Source organism: Oncorhynchus mykiss, chromosome 29, assembly GCF_057628025.1.
Source record: "Oncorhynchus mykiss isolate SJ-2025 chromosome 29, ASM5762802v1, whole genome shotgun sequence".
Lineage (NCBI taxonomy): Eukaryota > Metazoa > Chordata > Actinopteri > Salmoniformes > Salmonidae > Oncorhynchus > Oncorhynchus mykiss.
Window position 1 is genome coordinate 34,501,959 of NC_143050.1, and position 23,957 is coordinate 34,525,915.

The 23,957-nt window shown below is 41.3% G+C and overlaps 1 protein-coding gene across 2 annotated transcripts in view; it reads left to right on the plus strand.

Moving 5' to 3' along the window:
* LOC110509326 (high affinity cAMP-specific and IBMX-insensitive 3',5'-cyclic phosphodiesterase 8B) overlaps nt 1-23,957 on the plus strand; it is a 94,817-nt gene that overhangs the window by 16,351 nt on the left and 54,509 nt on the right. For both annotated transcript variants that reach the window (XM_036967466.2, XM_036967465.2), the window contains exon 2: nt 16,912-16,968. In XM_036967466.2, coding sequence (XP_036823361.1) covers nt 16,912-16,968 — 57 coding nt within the window. The remainder of the gene's footprint in view (nt 1-16,911; nt 16,969-23,957) is intronic.

Genomic DNA, 23,957 nt, shown 5'->3' on the forward strand with positions numbered 1-23,957 from the left:
CCTGCCCGGTCTTTCTAGCCCCCCGGTAAGCACAGGAAGTTGGCGCAGGTCTCCTACCTGGCTTCGCCATACTCCCTGTGTGCCCCCCACAATACATTTATGGGGCTGACTCTCGGGCTTCCATCCACGCCGCCGTGCTCGTCTCTTCAATTCCATTCTCCTATAACCCTCCTCGCACTGCTCCAGCAAATCCTCCGGCACTCTCCCTGGGTCGACCGCCCACCTGTCTTTTTCCTCCCAAGTCGTATAGTCCATACTTCGCTGCTCCTGCTGCCGCTGCCTGTCACCACGCCGCTTGGTCCTGTTGTGGTGGGTGATTCTGTTAAGGTTTTCTTCCGGTGAAAGAGAGGAGGACCAAAATGCAGCGTTGTTATCTCGATACATCTTTAATAAAGATAATAACGAACAATACAAAACACTAAACGTAACGTGACAAACCGAAACAGCCCTATCTGGTGCAAACAAACACAGAGACAGGAACAATCACCCACGAAACACTCAAAGAATATGGCTGCCTAAATATGGTTCCCAATCAGAGACAACGATAAACACCTGCCTCTGATTGAGAACCACTCCAGGCAACCATAGACTTTCCTAGACTACAATACCACAATCCCATAACCTACAAAACCCCCAAGACAAAACACACCACATAAATCACCCATGTCACACCCTGGCCTGACCAAAATAATAAAGAAAACACAAAATACTAAGACCAGGGCGTGACAATTTTGATACCTCCTTCCAAAAATCTTGAATTTTCTCACAGCCCCACAGACAATGAACCAGAGTTCCTTTAGAGTGATTGCACTTGTAGCATATATGTGGAATTGTACTACTAAACGTATTTAACTTAGCACGGGTTACATATGTTCGTATCAACCAGTTGTATTGCAATAGTTTTAGCCGAGTATTCAGTCTGTCTGAGCCTTAATACATATACTACTCACATTCGTCCAAGACTATGTCCTCCCGAATATCTTCCTTCCAAGAGTTCAGTTTGTGCGCAGAGGATTCGGTTGAGCCAGACTCATATTGTATAGAGCGGAAATTCTACCCCTACCATTACAATGGGTTGAGATCGTATTTTCTAAAGTGGACAGAAGGGGATCTGTTAGATTTTGGTTTGGGCAGCCGTGAGGAAGCTCCTTAGCTGTAAATAAAACATTTAAAAAAATGTTTTCTAGGAATGTCATATTTTGCTATGAGTTCTTCAAATGACATAAAAATACCTTCTTTATACAGATCTCAAACTTTCCTTGAACCCTTTCTGGCCCATAGTTGGAAACCCGGATCAGCTCTCCCAGGAGTGAAACTGTGGTTTCCCCAGATAGAACTAAACATGACAAAGAATGCGTTTCACCAAGGAAATTCTACATCTCATACCAAACGCTGATCGTATTAAAAACAAAGGGATTATTTTTTTTGTTTTGTCTTGATATCAGCTGAGTAAATGCAGAGGTTAAGGGGTGATTTGGGTACAACTGAAGACATTTCAATCCCCATCCACGAAGGGAGAGACTTGGAGGTAAAATAGTACATAGCAGTGCGAAGCTGAGCTGCCCAGTCGTACCACTGGATATTAGGCAAATTTCCTCCTCCTTTAGCGTCATAATTGAGGATTTTGCGTTATTTACGTTGTATCCTGAGAATGCCCCAAACGCTTTGATTAGGTCCATAAGTTTGGGTATGGAATTGCACAAGTCTGTAAGAAACAAATGTACATTGTCTGCATAAAGGGCAATTCGATGTTCCAGCTGATCTATTCTGATACCTGAACTATTGGGGTGGGACTTAACAGCTATGGCTAGAGGCTCAATGGCTAGGATAAACAGGAGAGGAGAATGAGGGTAGCCCTGCCTAGAACCCCTGCAGATGTCAAAAGGTTTAGATTTCTGAATTAGTAGTAAGGATCTCTGCAGTGGGATTTGTATATAGTATCTTCATCTATTTACAAAAGCTCTCACCACAACCACCACAAAACACTTCAAAAAGGTAGGGCCACTCAACCCTGTCGAAGGCCTTCTCTGGTCCAGCGACAGGATTGCAGTGTCTGACGAGCCAAATCTAGTATGTAGAACATTTATCACTCTCCTAACATTATGAAATCCTTCACGACCTTGAATAAAGCCATTTTGGTCTCTATCCAGCACATCCGGGAGAAAACCCTCCAACCTCCTCACAAGTGCTTTACTAAGAACCTTAGTGTCAGAATTCAAAAGTGAAATAGCACGATAGGAATCACATTTGGTATGCAGCGTTCCCGGGTTTTAGAAGCAGAGTGATCAGAGCTTCTCTTAAAGAAGGGGGCAGGAGACCATTTTCGTAAGATTCCAAAAAACATCTCCAGGAGGGGAGTGCAGTTTGTTATTAAATCTCTTGTAGATGTCAATGGGCAGCCCACCTGGGCCAGATGCTCTCCCCAACTTCATACTGTCAATTGCATTGGACATTTCATCCACAGTCAGCTCAGCATTAAGAATGTCCTGAGATTCATCTGAAACATTGGGGAACTCCAATCTATCTAAAAAAAATAAAAATAGCCTGGGTATCAGTTTCAGGAGGATATTCTGATGCATATCATTTTTCATAAAAGGATTTAAAGGTATTGTTCATCTCCCGAGGGTCTACCATCACAGCTCCCCCTGCATCCTGAATTGATTGCTCTCTCTGCTTGCTGCTGTTTGATTCGCCAGGCCAACAGCTTCCCAGCTTTTTCTCCCTTGTGATTTATATGATTTAATATGATTGGTTTAGTCTCAATAAGCTTGCTGCAGCTCTACCCGCAGGAATTCTGTTATATCAAACCCTGAGCAAGAGCAACACCTTGTGGAATTAGTGAGGAAAATTTCTCTCTCCACAGAGTTTTAATTTTGGTTTCGAGTAATTTCATTTTTTGTTGAGTATTTGTTGACTTGGAGCTGATGAAATTTATAATTTGACCCCTTATGAAAGCTTTACTGGCTTCCCATCTAGTACAAGTTGAAGTCTGTGTTGTATTAATTGAAAAGTATAGGTCAATTTGCTGTCCAATGTATTCTGTAAAACTTGTATCTTGCAGCCATTTAGGTTGGAAGTGCCATTTAGGTGGAACACCACCTAATTTAGAGTCTCAATATATAAGAGATGCTGGAGAGTGGTTAGAGATGACAATGCTATCATAGAAGCAATCTTCAATTTTAGAGCGTAATGCTGCAGAGATTTTTTTTAAATAGTCGATTTGGGAACAGGTCTGGTGAGTGCAAGAGTAACAGGAGTATTCCACATCTCTGGTTTCATTTCTCTCCAAATCTCTATTAAGTTTAAATCCTTCATAAAGGATCAATTCTGGCTCCATCTCCAGAGTCTCGGGAAGCCACCGCTCTAGGAATGAGCAAGCATCGCTCCCCTCAGCGCCTCCGGGGAGATATACTATTCTCAAGTTTGATCTCCTGCTGCGGCCCTCCAAATCAACTAGTTTAGAGGTATGCGATTCAACCTTTTCCTCAAGAGAGGTGATCGTTGCCTGCAGGGGTATAATGTTGTCTTCGGCTCCAGAGATGCGTACCTCAGCCTGAGAGATTTGCCCAGCACATTCTTTGACTTCCTTAACGTTGTCTTCGGCTCCAGAGATGCGTACCTCAGCCTGAGAGATTTGAACAGCACATTCTTTGACTGCCTTTTTAACCTTTCTGATCTCCCCATCCCGGATCCGGGATCGTGAATACAGACTCAAGCTCATTACCATAACGCAACGTTAACTATTCATGAAAATCGCAAATGAAATGAAATAAATATGCTAGCTCTCAAGCTTAGCCTTTTGTTAACAACACTGTCATCTCAGATTTTCAAAATATGCTTCTCAACCATTGCAAAACAAGCATTTGTGTAACAGTATTGATGGCTAACGTAGCATTTAGCGTAGCATTTAGCATTAGCATTCAGCAGGCAACATTTTCACAAAAAAACAGAAAAACATTCAAATAAAATCATTTACCTTTGAAGAACTTCAGATGTTTTCAATGAGGAGACTCTCAGATAGCAAATGTTCAGTTTTTCCTGAAAGATTATTTGTTTAGGACAAATCGCTCCACGTTTAGCTACGAAAAAACCCCTGTATCCAGGATTGTGTAAATCTATCAGCAAGCTCATTAGCATAACACAACGTTAACTATTCATGAAAATGGCTAATGAAATGAAATTAATCTATTTGCTCTCGGGCTTAGCCTTTTGTTAACAACACTGTCATCTCAGATTTTCAAAATATGCTTTTGAACCATAGCTAAACAAGCATTTGTGTAAGAGTATTGATAGCCTAGCATTGCATTAAGCCTAGCATTCAGCATGCAACATTTTCCACAAAAAAACATAAAAGCATTCAAATAAAATAATTTACCTTTGAAGAACTTCAGATGTTTTCAATGAGGAGACTGTTAGATAGCAAATGTTCCGTTGTTACAAAAAATATTATTTGTGTCGACTAATCACTCCGTTTTGTTCATCACGTTTGGGTAACAAAAAAAAAAAAAAAAAAAAAAAAAAGTCATTAAAACGCGAACTTTTTTCCAAATTAACTCCATAATATCGACAGAAACATGGCAAACGGTGTTTAGAATCAATCCTCAAGGTGTTTTTCACATATCTATCGACGATAAAATCCATCGTGGCAGTTTACTTTCAATTCTGAAGAAATGGAACGCGCATGGACTTACTGATTACGCACACTTATGGTCAATCTTCCAATGATATGCCTACAAACACGTCACAATGCTGCAGACACCTCGAGGAATATACAGAAAGCGCAGGCTCATATCTGGCGCATTCACAGCCATATAAGGAGACATTGGAACACAGCGCCTTCAGAATCCGGGGCATTTCCTGTATGAAACATCATCTTGGTTTCGCCTGTTGCATTAGTTCTGGGGCACGCACAGATAATATCTTTGCAGTTTTGGAGACGTCAGAGTTGTGTCTTTCCAAGGCTGTCAATTCCATGCATAGTCGAGCATCTTTTCGTGACAAAATATTTCGCTTAAAACGGGCACGTCTTTTTATCCAATAATGACACAGCGCCCCTATAGGTTCAAGAGGTTAACGTTGTCCACTGCAGACAGTACATTTTCAAATTTGTAGAGAATTTTGTATTCATATCTTTGATGGCCTTGAGGATATCTTTTGAGCTAATGGCACTGCACTTGTTTATCACCTCAGTCCTGCTTCCACCACTAGCACATGAAGCTAGCACGGCGCCTTTGTCCTCAGACTCTAAACTTTCACTCGTTAAGTCTGGCTTTTTGGTGTGACTTTTCTTTGTCGGCATTGTGGGTTTCAGAAGCTAGTAAACTATTACTGCCTTTCCTGGCACATTAAGCTTAAGGGTGAACTTATTTCAGGATTTCTTTCAAATTTGTAGCAGAGCTAAAAAAATAGATGTGACTGATCAGTCCTGCTCCACACCAGAAGCCCTCTTCTGCACTGTTGAACAATCAAGTAAATGTGAAGGAGGAGTTAAACTGGAGTGTTGCTTTGTTAAAACTTCTTAGGGCTAGGCCCCTTTTTTCTCCACTTCCTGTCTGAATGACGTGCCCAAAGTAAACTGCCTGTAGCTCAGGCCCTGAAAACACTTTGAAGTTTGTATAAATGTTACAATAATGTAGGAGAGGCCTCCCGGGTCGCGCAGTGGTCTAGGGCACTGCATCGCAGTGCTCTAGCTGTGCCACCAGAGACTCTGGGTTCGCGCCCAGGCTCTGTCGCAGCCGGCCGCGACCGGGAGGTCCGTGGGGCGATGCACAATTGGCCTAGCGTCGTCCGGGTTAGGGAGGGTTTAGCCGGTAGGGATATCCTTGTCTCATCACGCACTAGCGACTTCTGTAGTGGGCCGGGCGCAGTGCACGCTAACCATTTTAACAGGTGCACGGTGTTTCCTCCGACACATTGGTGCGGCTGGCTTCCAGGTTGGATGCACGCTGTGTTAAGAAGCAGTGCGGCTTGGTTGGGTTGGGTTGTGTTTCGGAGGACGCATGGCTTTCGACCTTCGTCTCTCCCGAGCCTGTACGGGAGTTGTAGCGAAAAGACAAGTAACTACTAACAATTGAATACCATGAAATTGGGGAGAAAAGGGGGTAAAATTTTAAAATAAAAAAATATATATAGGAGAATATACATATATATGTAGGAGAATATAAAACACAATAATTGAATATATTGAAAATTAGGTCCCTGGATGCAATTCCTATGGCTTCCACAGGGTGTCAGCAGTCTATGTTCAAGGTTTCAGGCTTGTAACTTAAAAAACGAATAAGAAATATCAGTTATAGCAGAAGGACAGTCTTGTAAATTTGTGTTTGCTCACGACATGAAGACATTACACCTGCTAAAATCGGTTTCCTATTGAACATACTTATTTCCGTAAGAAATATTATAGTTTAATTGCATTTTAGGGTATCTGCGGAGTATATTTTGACTTGTTGAAACAAAGTTTAGGGGTAGATTTTCTGATTTCTTTCTCTGCATGTTGATTACTCAAATCGATGGTGCCAACTAAACAGACTTTTTGGGATATATTGAAGGATTTTATCTAACAAAACGAAACTACATGTTATAGCTGGGACCCTTTGAATTAAAAATAAATAAATAAATACATTTTATTTAACCTTTATTTAAACAAGATGAAAAATGATGAAAAAAATGAAATGCATCAGCATATCCTCCTGAAACTGATACCCAGGCTATTTTTATTTTTTTAGATAGATTGGAGTTCCCCAATGTTTCAGATGAATCTCAGGACATTCTTAATGCTGAGCTGACTGTGGATGAAATTTCCAATGCAATTGACAGTATGAAGTTGGGGAGAGCATCTGGCCCAGGTGGGCTGCCCATTGACATCTACAAGAGATTTAATAACAAACTGCACTCCCCTCCTGGAGATGTTTTTTGGAATCTTACGAAAATGGTCTCCTGCCCCCTTCTTTTATCTTGCGACCTGGCCAAGATAAAGCATAGCAGTTCGACACATACAACAACACAGAGTTACACATGGAATGAACAAAACATACAGTCAATAATACAGTAGAAAAAAGAAAACAAAGTCTATATACAGTGAGTGCAAATTAAGTCAAATAAGGGAGTTAAGGCAATAAATAGGCCATGGTGGCGAAGTAATTACAATATGGCAATTAAACACTGGAATGGTAGATGTGCAAAAGATGGATGTGCAAGTAGAGATACTGTGGTGCAAAAGGAGGAAAATAAATAAATACAGCATGGGGATGAGGTAGATAGATGGGCTGTATACAGATGGGCTATGAACAGGTGCAGTGATCTGTGAGCTGCTCTGACAGCTGGTTCTTAAAGCTAGTGAGGGAGATGGGAATCTCCAGCTTCAGTGATTTTTGCAGTTCGTTCCAGTCAGTGGCAGCAGAGAACTGGAAGGAAAGGCGACCAAAATGACAAATCAGAGTAAGATTTTCAAAAAGTAAGTGAATACTTAATTGTTATTTGTGAATGCATGAAACCTGTGGAAAAATATTTTGATGTGGGGTGCCATCATCAAACAATCGCATGGCATGTTTTCACTGTAATAGATACTGTAAATTGGAAAGTGCAGTTAGATTAACAAGAATTTAAGCTTTCAGCCGATATACCGGTAATACACTTATATGTACATAAATGTTTTATATTGTCACGTTCGTTGAATGGAGGAGACCAAAGCACAGCGTGAGATGAATACATCTTATACACTTATACAAACTACAAAAACCACAAAACGAACGTGAAGCTAAATATAGTGCTGACACAGGCAACTAACACATAGACATAGATAATCACCCACAAAATACTCAAGGAATATGGCTGCCTAAATATGGTTCCCAATCAGAGACAACAATAAACAGCTGCCTCTAATTGAGAACCACTCTAGGCAACCATAGACATACAAAACCCCTAGACTGGTAACAACCCCATAAACATACAAAAACCCTAGACAGGGGCCCATATAATCACCCATGTCACACCCTGACCTAACCAAAATAATAAAGAAAACAAAGAATACTAAGGTCAGGGCGTGACAAATATCAATAATATTTATGATTATTTATTTGAATTGCGGGCCCTCCAGCTTCACCGGAAGTTGTCCCGCTAGCGGGACTGTTATCCCTAAGAAAATCTGAAGTCGCATCATAGACTCTCTTTCCATTTCCCCTGAAATCCGGATGCATCCGGTTGTTTCCGACCCCGCAGTGTGTGCACTGTGTGTAACACATTTTTGTTTTGTTTTCTTAATATCTGTGTAAGTAATGGGTCTTGCAGGTCCATGGTCTCCAGGAGTGTTGACCTAATTTCTACCTGATATGTAACCTCTGTCACAAGCCCACAACTCATCTCTCACACAAACCCTCCATACAAGTCAGCTAGCTGCCCATCACTTTCCTGGCCCTCTCATGACTTTCTATCTCATGAATGATGTCGTTGTTGTTGTTTTTCTAAATTACTTGTCTTTTTTTTGTTGCTTTAAAACACTGCAATTATTGATGTAATGAATAGCGCGATTAAAGTTGAATAAATAATTATTTATTATTACTTCAGGAGGCTCTGTAATCGTTGCCTGGCGATTCTTACATTTTAGTCGTTTTATCAGACGCTTTTTTCCAGAGCTTGGGGTTAAGTGCCTTGCTCAAGGGCACATCGTCATATTTTTGTTCCTCCTAGACGTCTCGGGATTCGAACCAGTGATATTTCAATTAGTGGGAAAGTAGTGGAGGAAAAAGCAAGGGTACTTACTTTGGTCAGCGCATGCTCAGAGTACGTGCGCTGTATGTTGTGAATGTTGACCTGTTTAAAGATCTTACTCACATTGGCTACGGAGAGCGTGATCACACAGTCGTCTGCTCGTCTGTGAGGCTCGTGTCACTGGGCAGCTTGCGGCTGGGCTTCCCTTTGTAGTCCGTAATAGTTTGCAATCCCTGCCATGATCTGACGAGTGTCGGAACTGGTGTAGTACGATACAATCTTAGTCCTGTGTTGATGCTTTGCCTGTTTGATGGTTTGAAGACATCACTACATTTATATATTTTTCTGAATAAACATAAAATAGCATTAAAAGTAAAAAATAATTGTAAAAAAAGTCACAAGAATTGACTTTCAAAAGTACATTTTCATAAAATAAAATAAAATAAAACAGATAAAAAGCCAGGGGTTACAGTTGTGTAAACAGTTGTGTAAACTTATGATAGAGTTCTAAGAATACAGTGTTTTTTTGGTAATTGACTAGATCTACTAGAGAATGAAGAAATGAACAACTCATTCAGTGCTTTTGTTTTCATTTGACTAATAACATATGACGTCTTCCATCGTAAATATATGGGTCTTATTGATGAAATAAAAACTGTAAATACTTAACTCACTCCAAAATAATAGTTTCTCCTTTTTTATCACAGAAAATGCATATGTCCTTGAAATCCATGAATTTTGACAACAAGTTATTGCAAGGGTACATTTTGTGCAAGATTTTAAACCTTCTGGTTGGGCTATGTACGTACGGTCACTGTGGGTACGACATCATCGATGCACTTCTTGATGAAGCCAGTGAATGATGTGGTGTACTCCTCAATGCCATCGAAAGAATCCCAGAACATATTCCAGTCTGTGCAAGAAAAACAGTCCTGTATCTTAGCATCTGCATCATCTGACCACTTCCTTATTGAGCGAGTAACAAGTTCTTCCTGCTTTAGTTTTTGCTCGTAAGCAGGAATCAGGAGGATAGAGTCAGATTTGCCAAATAGAGGGTGAGGGAGAGCTTTGTACGTGTCTCTGTGTGTGGAGTAAAGGTGGTCCAGAGTTTTTTTCCCCTCTGGTTGCATATTTAACATGCTGATAGAAATTAGGTAAAAGAGATTTAAGTTTTCCTGCATTAAAGTCCCTGGCCTCTGGATGAGCATTTTCTACTTTGCGTAAACATGTGTTTATACTTCAATATGTTTATACTTCTGTGTACACAATTAAACAAAATCATTCATTTTAAGTATTGCAAAGGAGACATTGCGCCTGTCATTATTACTTGAGTTGGTATAGCCTAGAATTATAAATTAGGCTACAGACGGTAGGCTATGCAAGCCATTCAAAGGTAGTGTTCGTCCCTCTATAGGGCATAAGAATGAATGCCCGACACACCCAAGGTCTCTCCTGAGAGTTACTTTTAATGCGAGTAACAATGTAACGTGAGTTACCTTTAAGCGTAATGTTCCCCAACACTGTTGATGAGTGTGTTGTGTCATGCAGACCATGTAGAATCTTATCTATAACTTCACCATCTTAGATCACACTGCATGGTAAGAAGACATTGTATAATTAAAATACCATGACTACGGATAATCCTGAATTAATCCGGAATAATGATGAGTGAGAAAGTTACAGAGGGTCAAAGATCATACCTCCCCTGTTATTGGTCATGGTGAGAGGTTAGCATGTCTTGGGATTATTTGACCTGTAGCTTTGTCACTCATTATTATTCACATATCATTCAGGATGATCCGTCATCATGGTAGAATCCACATTAATGTAGAAGTGTTTAGAAACATATTATATTCTTATTTACAATAAAAGGGACTCAAAAATGACAGTACATTTTTTCCCATTCATTTCTATTGGGCCCAAAATGATTTGAAACACACCAAAACAAACAGCGAATGCATCCAAGAAGTTTGTAGAGTCACAAGCTTGATGTAGTCATTGTGGGATTAGGAATATGGGACCAAAAACTAAACTTTTGGGGACTTTTTTTATTAGACTCTTTAGTTGTGTCAATCATTTTGACCCCTGCCTTTAAAAAACAGTAAGTGAATGTCATTGTGAATGCAGTGAGAGATGTGTACCTGTCGTTATGATGCAGTAATGTGACCTTGATGGGTGCTTATGGCTTCATATTTCCTGTCATGAACACACACACACACACACACACACACACACACACACACACACAGGTAGATGGTGCTCTGTGTTCTCTGTTACAGTATAACACAGCCTGTTCTATATTCAGGACGGACAGACAGACAGACAGACAGACAGACAGACAGACAGGTAGGCAGGCAGGCAGACAGGCAGGCTGGCAGGGAGGGAGGCAGACAGGCAGGCAGGGAGGCAGACAGACAGACAGACAGACAGATAGACAGGGAGGCAGGCAGGCAGGTGTCAGCTACCAGGTGGTCTGATGAAAGGCTAGAAGAGATTTTAGAGTGGAGAGGATGCATCTGTTTTTTGTTTTTGTGTGAGAGAGTGTGCTAATGTATCTGAGAGCTTTCAGGGAACCATAGTGTTTTGTTTTTTTTATCTGGGCCAGCGCTACAACACACACACAGCACTGTGGACGCATATAGGCCAGAATAAGTGGCACTACATGAAAAGAGAGAGAAACAGAGAGAGAGAAACAGAGAGAGGGAAAGAGAGAGAGAGAAAAACAGAGAGAGAGGGAATTATGATCAAACCTGTCTCTGCTTGATAGTGCTGAGCTATTAGTGTTTTTTTTTAGGTTGGTTCGGTTTCATTTAGATTATTACCAAATAATAACGTTTTTTCGATTTCGGTTTTGATCTTTTTTTACGTGAAATAATGACACTACAATGATGTTAGAGCTTTTTAAGGGACATTTCAAAACAAAAAATTGTGAACATTCAAAACATTGAAAATATTCCATTGTCTCCGTCAGGTCCAGATTGAGTAGACATCAATTGAAAAATAGGAAATGACTATGAAATAATAAAATATTTAAGTTGTGTATATTACTTTGTTTTATTTGATGACTTTATTATTTTTAATTCCTTAAAGTCATCATCTCATCTCTGCTCAGGTAGAAGCAGTCAGCCAGCCAGACCGTCTAATGCTATCTATGTGCTCCCCATACTGTACTGTCTTTAGTCATCCTTTTTAGCTAGCCTGCCTAAGTATTCTGCAGAGCTGTCAACAACATCATTTTACTAGTTCTTAAAAGGGCTCCCAAGTGGCGCAGCAGTCTAAGGCACTGCATCTCAATGCTAGAGGTGTCACCACAGACCCTGGTTTGATTCTAGTGTTGTCCGGGTTAGGATTTGGCTGGGGTAGGCCGTCATTGTAAATAAGAAATTGTTCTTAAGGATCGGACCCTTTTTTAACCTTTTTGCCTAAAATAACAAACCCAAATCTAACTCCCTGTAGCTCAGGCCCTGAAGCAAGGATATGCACATTCTTGGTCCAATTGAAAGGAAACACTTTGAAGTTTGTGGAAATGTGAAAGGAATGTAGGAGAATATAACACATTAGATCTGGTAAAGGATCATTTTTTGTTTTGTTTTGTACTATCATCTTTGAAATGCAAGAGAAAGGCCATAATGTATTATTCCAGCCCATGTGCAATTTCGATGTTGGCCACTAGATGGCAGCAGTGTATGTGCAAAGTTTCAGACTGATCCAATGAACCATTGCATTTCTGTTCAAAATGTTGTATCAAAACTACCCAAATGTGCCTAATTTGTTTATTAATAACTGTTCATGTTCAAAGCTGTGCACACACACTCAAACAATAGCATGGTCTTCTTTCACTGTAATAGCTACTGTAAATTGGACAGTGCAGTTAGATTAACAAGAATTTAAGCTTTCTGCCAATATCAGATATGTACAGTGCCTTGTGAAAGTATTCGGCCCCCTTGAACTCTGCGACCTTTTGCCACATTTCAGGCTTCAAACATAAAGATATAAAACTGTATTTTTTTGTGAAGAATCAACAACAAGTGGGACACAATCATGAAGTGGAATGACATTTATTGGATATTTCAAACCTTTTTAACAAATCAAAAACTGAAAAATTGGGCGTGCAAAATTATTCAGCCCCTTTACTTTCAGTGCAGCAAACTCTCTCCAGAAGTTCAGTGAGGATCTCTGAATGATCCAATGTTGACCTAAATGACTAATGATGATAAATACAATCCACCTGTGTGTAATCAAGTCTCCGTATAAATGCACCTGCACTGTGATAGTCTCAGAGGTCCGTTAAAAGCGCAGAGAGCATCATGAAGAACAAGGAACACACCAGGCAGGTCCGAGATACTGTTGTGAAGAAGTTTAAAGCCGGATTTGGATACAAAAAGATTTCCCAAGCTTTAAACATCCCAAGGAGCACTGTGCAAGCGATAATATTGAAATGGAAGGAGTATCAGACCACTGCAAATCTACCAAGACCTGTCCGTCCCTCTAAACTTTCAGCTCATACAAGGAGAAGACTGATCAGAGATGCAGCCAAGAGGCCCATGATCACTCTGGATGAACTGCAGAGATCTACAGCTGAGGTGGGAGACTCTGTCCATAGGACAACAATCAGTCGTATATTGCACAAATCTGGCCTTTATGGAAGAGTGGCAAGAAGAAAGCCATTTCTTAAAGATATCCATAAAAAAGTGTTGTTTAAAGTTTGCCACAAGCCACCTGGGAGACACACCAAACATGTGGAAGAAGGTGCTCTGGTCAGATGAAACCAAAATTGAACTTTTTGGCAACAATGCAAAACGTTATGTTTGGCGTAAAAGCAACACAACTGAACACACCATCCCCACTGTCAAACATGGTGGTGGCAGCATCATGGTTTGGGCCTGCTTTTCTTCAGCAGGGACAGGGAAGATGGTTAAAATTGATGGGAAGATGGATGGAGCCAAATACAGGACCATTCTGGAAGAAAACCTGATGGAGTCTGCAAAAGACCTGAGACTGGGACGGAGATTTGTCTTCCAACAAGACAATGATCCAAAACATAAAGCAAAATCTACAATGGAATGGTTCAAAAATAAACATATCCAGGTGTTAGAATGGCCAAGTCAAAGTCCAGACCTGAATCCAATCGACAATCTGTGGAAAGAACTGAAAACTGCTGTTCACAAATGCTCTCCATCCAACCTCACTGAGCTCGAGCTGTTTTGCAAGGAGGAATGGGAAAAAAATTCAGTCTCTCGATGTGCAAAACTGATAGAGACATACCCCAAGCGACTTACAGCTGTAATCGCAGCAAAAGGTGGCGCTACAAAGTATTACTTAAGGGGGCTGAATAATTTTGCACGACCAATTTTTCAGTTTTTGATTTGTTAAAAAAGTTTGAAATATCCAATAAATGTCGTTCCACTTCATGATTGTGTCCCACTTGTTGTTGATTTATATCTTTATGTTTGAAGCCTGAAATGTGGCAAAAGGTCGCAAAGTTCAAGGGGGCCGAATACTTTCGCAAGGCACTGTATATGGCCTGGGAAATGTTCTTGTTACTTACAACCTCATGCTACTCGCATTAGCCTACGTTAGCTCAACCGTCCCGCAGGTGACCCACCAATCCTGAAGAAGTTTTAACCTCTAAAGGTTCTAGAGTCCAGTCACTCTATGACAGTGGTTAGATGAGAGACTGCTGTGGTTTTGTCCACACACCCTCTAGTCTATACCCTTCAATACACTCTCTATACTCTCTATACACCCTTCTATACACTCTATACCCTCTCTATACACCCTTCTATACACTCTCTATACACTCTCTATACACACTATACACCCTTATATACACTCTATACACCCTTCAATACACTCTCTATACACCCTTCTATACACTCTCTATACACTCTATACACTCTATACACCCTTTTATACACTCTCTATACACTCTATACTCTCTATGCACCCTTCTATACACTCTCTATCCACTCTATGCACCCTTATATACACTCTATACACTCTTCTATACACTCTATGCACCCTTCTATACACTCTATACACCCTTTTCTGCACTCTATACACCCTTCTATGCACTCTATACACCCTTCTATGCACTCTATACACCATTCTATGCACTCTATACACCCTTCTATACACTCTCTGTACACTCTATACACTCTATACTCTCTATACACCCTCCTATACACTTTATATACACTCTATACACCCTTCTATACACTCTCTATACACTCTATACACCCTTCTATACACCCTTCAATACACTCTCTATACACACTCTATACACCCTTCTATACACCCTTCAATACACTCTCTATACACTCTCTATACACTCTCTATACATGCTCTATACACTCTCTATACATTATTCTATTCCCCTCTCTGTCCTCCTACACAGACATGGTTCAGGAACCATAGGAGACACATGGACAGGGCACAAGAGACCTGATGAGCTCATTGTTGGCACTAATCGCCATACATTGTTGGCCATACATCAGATCCTAACTGATGTCCCCACAAACAAACACAAACAGTCCCTTATCCATTGAATATGACTGCAGAGCTGGCCTCATTCAACTCTGTAAGGGAGGCCAAGAGGGACAATTAACACAGTACTGAGTCAATGAGCCGTGATGAGCTGTGATAAACAGATAATGACAGGTGTCCAGAGAGGCACAGAGACAGATATGGGTCAACGTGAAATACTGCATATGTGGAGACTTGGGTATTGGTCTGAGATGTCATTGCCACCGGTGTGGGTCGTTCAACGAAATTAGTTCCTTTTGCTCCCCTTTGGTATTTTAAGGATAAATTGTACACCAATATTGAATTTTAAGAGCCTGTTATATTAAATTAAGTGCCCTTTAATATAGGTCACATGGAGAAGTCAATACATCTGATTTTCAATATGAATAAAGACTTACTAAAGTGGCAAAATGCACCCTCGGTGACTTCTAGAAAGATTTTAAACCACTTAACTCCAGCATTTCTCCACGTGTTCACCATCATTGTAAACCCTAGTTACAGTATTTTGTTGTTTTGACAACGTCATTTCTGAAGATGGTTATTTATTCATTCACGTCTGTCCCTCATGTTTAATGTCAACCCTGTTACGTGAACTGAATTTTCATTTTAATATGATGAAACTATTCCTTTTAAAATATGTATTAAAAAAAAAAAACATTGAACATCAAATAGTCAAATCATAGTGTAAAAGCAGGTGAGCTGGTTCTTTTCGGCCATTTTCAAGCAGAACACGTCAACCCTCTTACCCATAGACAGACAGGCTAGGAATGTTTTTTTTTAAAGAAGAAAAAAAAGAGAGAAAAAAGCTTGCATTCAATTGCCCCTCTCTGTTGCACACAACTAGCTTCCATACCCCCTGTCACAAGGGGATTTATGGCTGATTTAAGGTGAAATGGTCAACCCTGTTACGGTCAACCCTGTTACGGTCAACCCTGTTACTTTATTTGCCACTTAATAGGCACTTTTTATATTTTTTTTACCTCATGAGAGGACTAAGTGGAACATGTGTTCTTTATGACAGAATTTTAAAATGATGTGAAATCAAACATATTTTTTTTCACCAAGGCACAATTCTCAAAAGGCACCGAATTGGTGGAAGGACCCATGTGCATGTCATGTTTGAAGCTGCGTTAGCTCCAGTCTATCAACAGTGTCAGTACTGCTTCTCAACAAGGCATTACTCACATACACCTGTCTGTCTGTATCCCTTAATACTCTTTAAAGAGGCTTGTAACAGACCTGGTCTAGCTGCGTCACTAATAGTGTGAGTGTGAGCGTGGAACATCCTAAGCCGTTAGTCAATAGTCCAGTAGCCAGAAATCCTTCCTGCTATAGTTGATACAGTAACATTGTTCAGTGAGCTAACCAGCGTTTGCTCAGGAGTGTAGAGCTTCTGTTTTTTTTACTGAATACCTGCATATGGAGTATTAGCTGGTTGAGACAGAGAGAGAAGGAAAGAGATAGAGAGAGGGGGAAAAGTGATAGCGAGAGAGAGGTTCAGGGCATGTATGGTACCTGAAGAAGAGGGTAAAATGGTAAGCAGTACTCTGTTTCCCCTGTTTCTATGTTTCATTTTTTACTCCTGCTCTCTCGTCTGTTTTTACTCTTGCTATTCATTGTTTTGTTGTTTTTGTTTGAGCTTGAACTCATTCCACCTCTCTCTCTCCGGTTGTGTTCCAGGTATCAGCCACAGAAGAATGCATAGGACCTATGAGACTGACCCAAGAACCTATTCAGGTACAACTTTACATTCTTCTGTATTTCTCCTGATAATAGCATGCTCCAGTTTAGTGCCCACCGTCCATCAATTATCAGGAGTCTGCTATATTTTGTTATGCAATTCAGTGATGTTACATGTTGTGGTGTAGCACATCATGGGCAGTTTGTCTCTTCTTCAAGCTACTAGAGGCTTTGGAGTGGTGGCCATTTTGATTGTCCCAGAAGAGGATTTTAGGACATGATTAGAAAGCGTAATCAGAGAGATTTTGCGAAAATGACTTTTTGGGGCCTGTACATTTTATTTGCATTTCTGTTATTTAGCATGCTGTTAGCCAGAGCTGTGTAAAACCGGTGGATTCAAATAAGCAGGTTGAACAACAGCATAGAAACACATAGGAGGAATCAAATCATATCAAATCCAATTTTACTTCTCACATGCGGCGAATACAACAGGTATTTCACCTTACCGTGAAATGCTTACTTACAAGCCCTTAACCAACAATGCAGTTCAATAAATAAAGTTGAGAAAATAATAAAGTAAAAATGTAGTAAAAAGTAACACAATAAAATAACATTAATGATGCTACGTACAGGGGATACTGGTACTAGTCAATGTGCGGGGGTACAGGTTAGTTCAGGTCATTTGTACATGCAGGTTGGGGTAAAGGGACTCCACCAGTCATTTTTAGGGGTCATAATCCCAGAATAAAACAAATGCACAAGACAAGTACAGTGCATACGTTACAGCCTTATTCTAAAATTGTTTTGTTTTTTAAAGTCCTCATCAATCTACACACAATACAAAGCAAAGCAAAATGACAAAGCAAAAACAGGTTTTTAGAAATGTTTGCTAATTTGTTAAAAATTAAAATCAGAAATGCCTTATTTACACAAGTATTCAGACCCTTTGCTATGAGACTCGAAATTGAGCTCAGGTGCATCCATTTATCATCCTTGAGATGTTTCTACAACTTGATTGGAGTCCACCTGTGGTAAATTGTATTGATTGGACATGATTTGGAAAGGCACACAACTGTCTATATAAGGTCCCACAGTTGACAGTGCATGTCAGAGAAAATACCAAGCCATGAGGTCGAAGGAGACAGCATTGTGTTGAGGCATAGATCTGGGGAAAGGTACCAAAACATTTCTGAAGTGTTGAAGGTCCCCAAGAACACAGTGGCCTCCATCATTCTTAAATGGCAAAAGTTTGGAACCAACAAAATTCTTCCTAGAGCTGGCTGCCTGGCCAAACTGAGCAATCGGGGGAGAAGGGACTTGGTCAGAGAGCTGACCAAGAACGCGATGGTCTCTCTGACAGAACTCCAGAGTTCCTCTGTGGAGATGGGAAAACTTTCCAGAAGGACAACCATCTCTGCACCACTCCACCAATCAGGCCTTTATGGTAAAGTGGCCAGACGGAAGACACTCTTCAGTAAAAGGCACATGACAGCCAGCTTGGAGTTTACCAAAAGGCACCAAAAGGACTCTCAGGCCATGAGAAACAAGATTCTCTGGTCTGATGAAACCAAGCTCGAACTCTTTGGCATGAATGCCAAGCGTCACATCTGGAGGAAACCTGGCACCACCCCTATGTTGAAGAAGGGTCGTGGCAGCATCATGTTGTGTGGATGTTTTTCAGTGGTCCAGCCAGAGCCCAAACTTGAACCCGATCTAACATCTCTGGAGAGACCTAAAAATAGCTGTGCAGTGACGCTCCCCATCCAACCTGACAGAGAACCTCCCCAAATACAGCTGTGCCAAGCTTGTAGCGTCATACCCAAGAAGACTCGAGGCTGTAATTGCTGCCAAAGGTGCTTCAACAAAGTACAGTAAAGGATCTGAATAAAAAAAAACTGTTTTTGCTTTGTCATTATGTGTTATTCTCTTGGCTGAGGTGGCTGCTTTTCCTTCACTCTGCGGTCCAACTCATCCCAAACCATCTCAATTGGGTTGAGGTCGGGTGATTGTGGAGGCCAGGTCATCTGATGCAGCACTCCATCACTCTCCTTCTTGGTCAAATATCTCTTACACAGCCTGGAGGAGTTGGGTCATTGTCCTGTTGAAAAACAAATAATAGTCCCACTAAGCGCAAACCAGACGGGATGGTGTATCGTTGCAGAATGCTGTGGTAGACATTCTGGTTAAGTGTGGCTTGAATCACACCTCTTCCTCCATGCTTCACGATGGGAACCACACATGCAGAGATCATCTGTTCACCTTCTCTGCGTCTCACAAAGACTCGTCGGTTGGAACCAAATATCTCAAAGTTGTACTAATCAGACCAAAGTACAGATTTCCACCGGTCTAATGTCCATTGCTCATGTTTCATGGCCTAAGCAAGTCTCTTCTTATTATTGGTGTGCTTTAGTTGTGGTTTCTTTGCAGCAATTTGACCATGAAGGTCTGATTCACACAGTCTCCTCTGAACAGTTGATGTTGAGATGTGTCTGTTACTTGAACTCGGTGAAGCATTTATTTGTGCTGCAATTTCTGAGGCTGGTAACTCTAATGAACTTGTCCTTTGCAGAAGAGGTAACTCTGGGTCTACCTTTCCTGTGGCGGTCCTCATGAGAGCCAGTTCCATCATAGCGCTTGATGGTTTTTGCGACTGCACTTGAAGAAACTTTCAAAGTTCTTGAAATTGACTGACCTTCATGTCTTCAAGTAATGATGGACTGTTGTTTCCCTTTGCTTATTTGAGCTGTTCTTGCCATAATATGGACTTCGTCTTTTTCCAAATAGGACTATCTTCTGTATACCAACCCTACCATGTCACTACACAACTGATTGGCTCAAACGCATTAAGAAGGGAAGAAATTCCACAAATTAACTTTTAACAAGGCACACCTGTTAATTGAAATGCATTCCAGGTGACTACCTCATGAAGCTGGTTGAGAGAATGCCAAGAGTATGCAAAGCTGTCATCAAGACAAAGGGTGGCTACTTTGAAGAATCTCAAATATAACATATATTTGGATATGTTTGACACTTTTTTGGTTACCACATTATTTCATAGTTTTGATATCTTCACTATTATTCTACAATGTAGAAAGTAGTCAAAAATAAAGAAAAACCCTGGAATGAGTAGGTGTGTCCAAATTTGTGACTGCTACTGTATATATTTTTTACTTGCGTCCAATTATTTGGTTTAAATGAATATAGGGGAAACACTGGAGATATCATTGCATGATAGAATGGTTTCAACATGGCGTAACAATGAGACACCACATGACACAACATGGCATGCGGCATACATGTACACTATATAACTTTTTTCACTAGGGGTTAGAACCAACAGTATTTTCCAATTGTTCCGTTCCGAACAGAAACCCTATTTCTTGGGTTCCGAACAGAAACCCTATTTCTTGGGTCCCAAACAGAAACCCTATTTCTTGGGTTCCGAACAGAAACCCTATTTCTTGGGTTCCGAACAGAAACCCTATTTCTTGGGTCCCAAACAGAAACCCTATTTCTTGGGTTCCGAACAGAAACCCTATTTCTTGGGTTCCGAACAGAAACCCTATTTCTTGGGTTCCGACCAGCATAATAAAGTTCTGAACCTGTTCAAACCCTCCAAAAAATGTATGGTTCATAAAAGTTCCATTTCATTTATATTTTAACCCGTGAAATGTACATAGTAATTACATGTAGCTTGTGAATTTACTCCACCAGTTAGTGCAGATAGAGCATTTTGGTATGGAACGGGTAAGCTAGATGTTAACATGTTTGATTGGTCAGATATGTGCAGGAACAAACAAAAAACATTATTATCCGGTTCTCAAGATTTTCAAATAACGGAGATCACTTTCGTTCGCAGTTCTGTTTCTGTTTCCTCTGAAAATGTCGTTTGTTTCCCCCCGGTTTTCAGTTGTGTTCCCTGAACTGGTTCCATCCCGGCTTTACACCCGATGGTGTGTGGGTTGGTGGTAGTTAAGTTTCCGGTAACCAGCTGTGAACAGCTGCTAGTTTGAGGTTAAGGTTGTGTCCTGTGGATTGGGATTAAGGCAGTGTGAGCCTTTGAGAAGGTCAGATTATCTCCCAGGCATTAACGCTGTTGTGTAATTTAGGGAAGGGAGTGTTAGTTACACAAGATCATAGGTGTTTTATGTTTCTTGTGCATCTAGACATCCAGGTCTCTGTCTTCTTACATCTCTGTCATTGTGCTTGATGGAGTAATGGAATAGTCCCAAAAGTGCAACCCCCCCCCCCCCCACCATCTGGCAGGCTGAATCAAATGCTCAAAGTGTTTGAAGGAAAATACATACTGAAAGGCTCTACCCTTCATCCGTCCATCTTTATTGTGCTGAATAAAAACCTCATCCAAACCTCATATCCAGAACTCATCCATTCTTCGTTATCAGGCTGTGTGAAAGCCTCTGCTGGAGGTAGTGTCTGGCAATGTCTGGCTGAACCAGGTGGAAGGACTAGAGACTTTATTACAACCCCTCCTCCCCATACAGCCCTCAACACACGCTCCATTAAAATAACTACTCTCCTCAAGATGTGGAGCGCACCCAGACACACACACACACACTAAGAGTCACGCAAACACGCACACAAAGTCATACACACAAACAGACACACAAGGGAGCACACGCACAGAAACAGACACACACTCACACGTACAGTTGCATACACACTCACAGAGAGTTATGCACACGCACAAACAGACAGCGGAAGCGCACACACATCCGCACACACACACACACAAGTCTCGTACGCACACAGAGTCATGCACACACAAATTCTACTGTACCATGATCTAACTCCCCACTCCCTCTTTACCTCCCTCCCACTTGAACAGAGAGAACGAGATAGAAAAGAGAGAAGAAATGATAAAATGCTCCGGAGGAGAGAGTTGCGTGCTGAAAGTTCCCTCCTGACATTTATCGTTCCCTCTGAGCCCTGGAAAGACTAGGTAACTCCAAATCTACTTCTCTCCGCTCCTTCGTTTCTGCACCCTGTCACAGGACTCCTCCTCAATCAGAGGGATTATTTTCCTGAGGGCTCAGAGGGTGAACTGTTGTTGACTGTAGGCTGCAGAAGACAGTGTACAGGGTGCTCTGCTCTTACTTTGGACAGGGGACTTAGGATGGTCTCTTAACTTAAGAAACCATATGGAGAAACATGCTGTAGCCCCCACTTCAAAACACGGGAAAGCATTTACATGTTGTTCTGAGTGTGAGGAGTAAACCATGCTTATTAGGAATGATCCATCAGATTGATGACTACTAGTATGTCTCCTCCACACCGTACTCCTTGGCTCTACGCCAAGAGGAGTCCCACTGACAAGACTTGGTGTAAAGCCAGTCAGCTAGATGTCTCTCGCTATCGCTCTGAGAAACTATCTGTCTAGCTATCAGTCTAACTGTCTGTCTGTCTGTCTGTCTGTCTGTCTGTCTGTCTGTCTGTCTGTCTGTCTGTCTGTCTGTCTGTCTGTCTGTCTGTCTGTCTGTTCCATACCTTTGTTCCCCTATCTGTCTGCCTGGTCAAGGGTGTGCAGAGATGGAGGCTTAAAGGATTCTAGCTTTAACCTCTGAACTGTGATTGGCTGAGTCAGCGTAGCACAGCAGTCAGGGGTAGAGGCCCTTCTCTATGTCAGTCCTGCCTTGAGGGCCACACAGTGTGTAAACCACTTAGGGAAACCACTGGGGTTAATCACTATGAAGTGATTGTGTGTTCGAACACACTCCAACTATTTAGCACTTGGATGATAAAGATAATCATGAAAGACATCCACTCGGAGGAGGTACGATCAGTCACTTTAACTCTACCTACATGTACATATTACCTCAATTACCTCGGCTAACCGGTGCCCCCGCACATTGATTCTGTACTGGTACCGCCTCTATATAGCCTTGCTATTGTTATTTTTCTGCTGCTGTTTAATTATTTGTTACTTTTATTTTCTATGTTTTACTTATCTATTTTTTACTTAACACTTTTTTTTCTCTTAAAACTTCTTAAATCAAATCAAATTTTATTTGCCACATGCGCTAAGTACGTGTAGACCTTACAGTGAAATGCTTACTTACAAGCCCTTAACCAATAATGCAGTTTTAAGAAAAATACTTATATAATAATAAATAAATGTTAGAAATAATTAAAGAGCCGCATTAAAATAACAATAGTGAGGCTATATACAGGGGGTACCGGTACAGAGTCAATGTGGAGGCTATATACAGGGGTACCAGTACAGAGTCAATGTGGAGGCTATATACAGGGGGTACCGGTACAGAGTCAATGTGGAGGCTTTATACAGGGGGTACCGATACAGAGTCAATGTGGAGGCTATATACAGGGGGTACCGGTACAGAGTCAATGTGGAGGCTATATACAGGGGGTACCGGTACAGAGTCAATGTGGAGGCTATATACAGGGGGTACCGGTACAGAGTCAATGTGGAGGCTATATACAGGGGGTACCGGTACAGAGTCAATGTGGAGGCTATATACAGGGGGTACCGGTATAGAGTCAATGTGGAGGCTATATACAGGGGGTACCGGTACAGAGTCAATGTGGAGGCTATATACAGGGGGTACCGGTACAGAGTCAATGTGGAGGCTATATACAGAGGGTACCGGTACAGAGTCAATGTGGAGGCTATATACAGGGGGTACCGGTATAGAGTCAATGTGGAGGCTATATACAGGGGGTACCGGTACAGAGTCAATGTGGAGGCTATATACAGGGGGTACCGGTACAGAGTCAATGTGGAGGCTATATACAGGGGGTACCGGTACAGAGTCAATGTGGAGGCTATATACAGGGGGTACCGGTACAGAGTCAATGTGGAGGCTATATACAGAGGGTACCGGTACAGAGTCAATGTGGAGGCTATATACAGGGGGTACCGATACAGAGTCAATGTGGAGGCTATATACAGGGGGTACCGGTACAGAGTCAATGTGGAGGCTATATACAGGGGGTACCGGTACAGAGTCAATGTGGAGGCTATATACAGGGGGTACCGGTACAGAGTCAATGTGAAGGCTTTATACAGG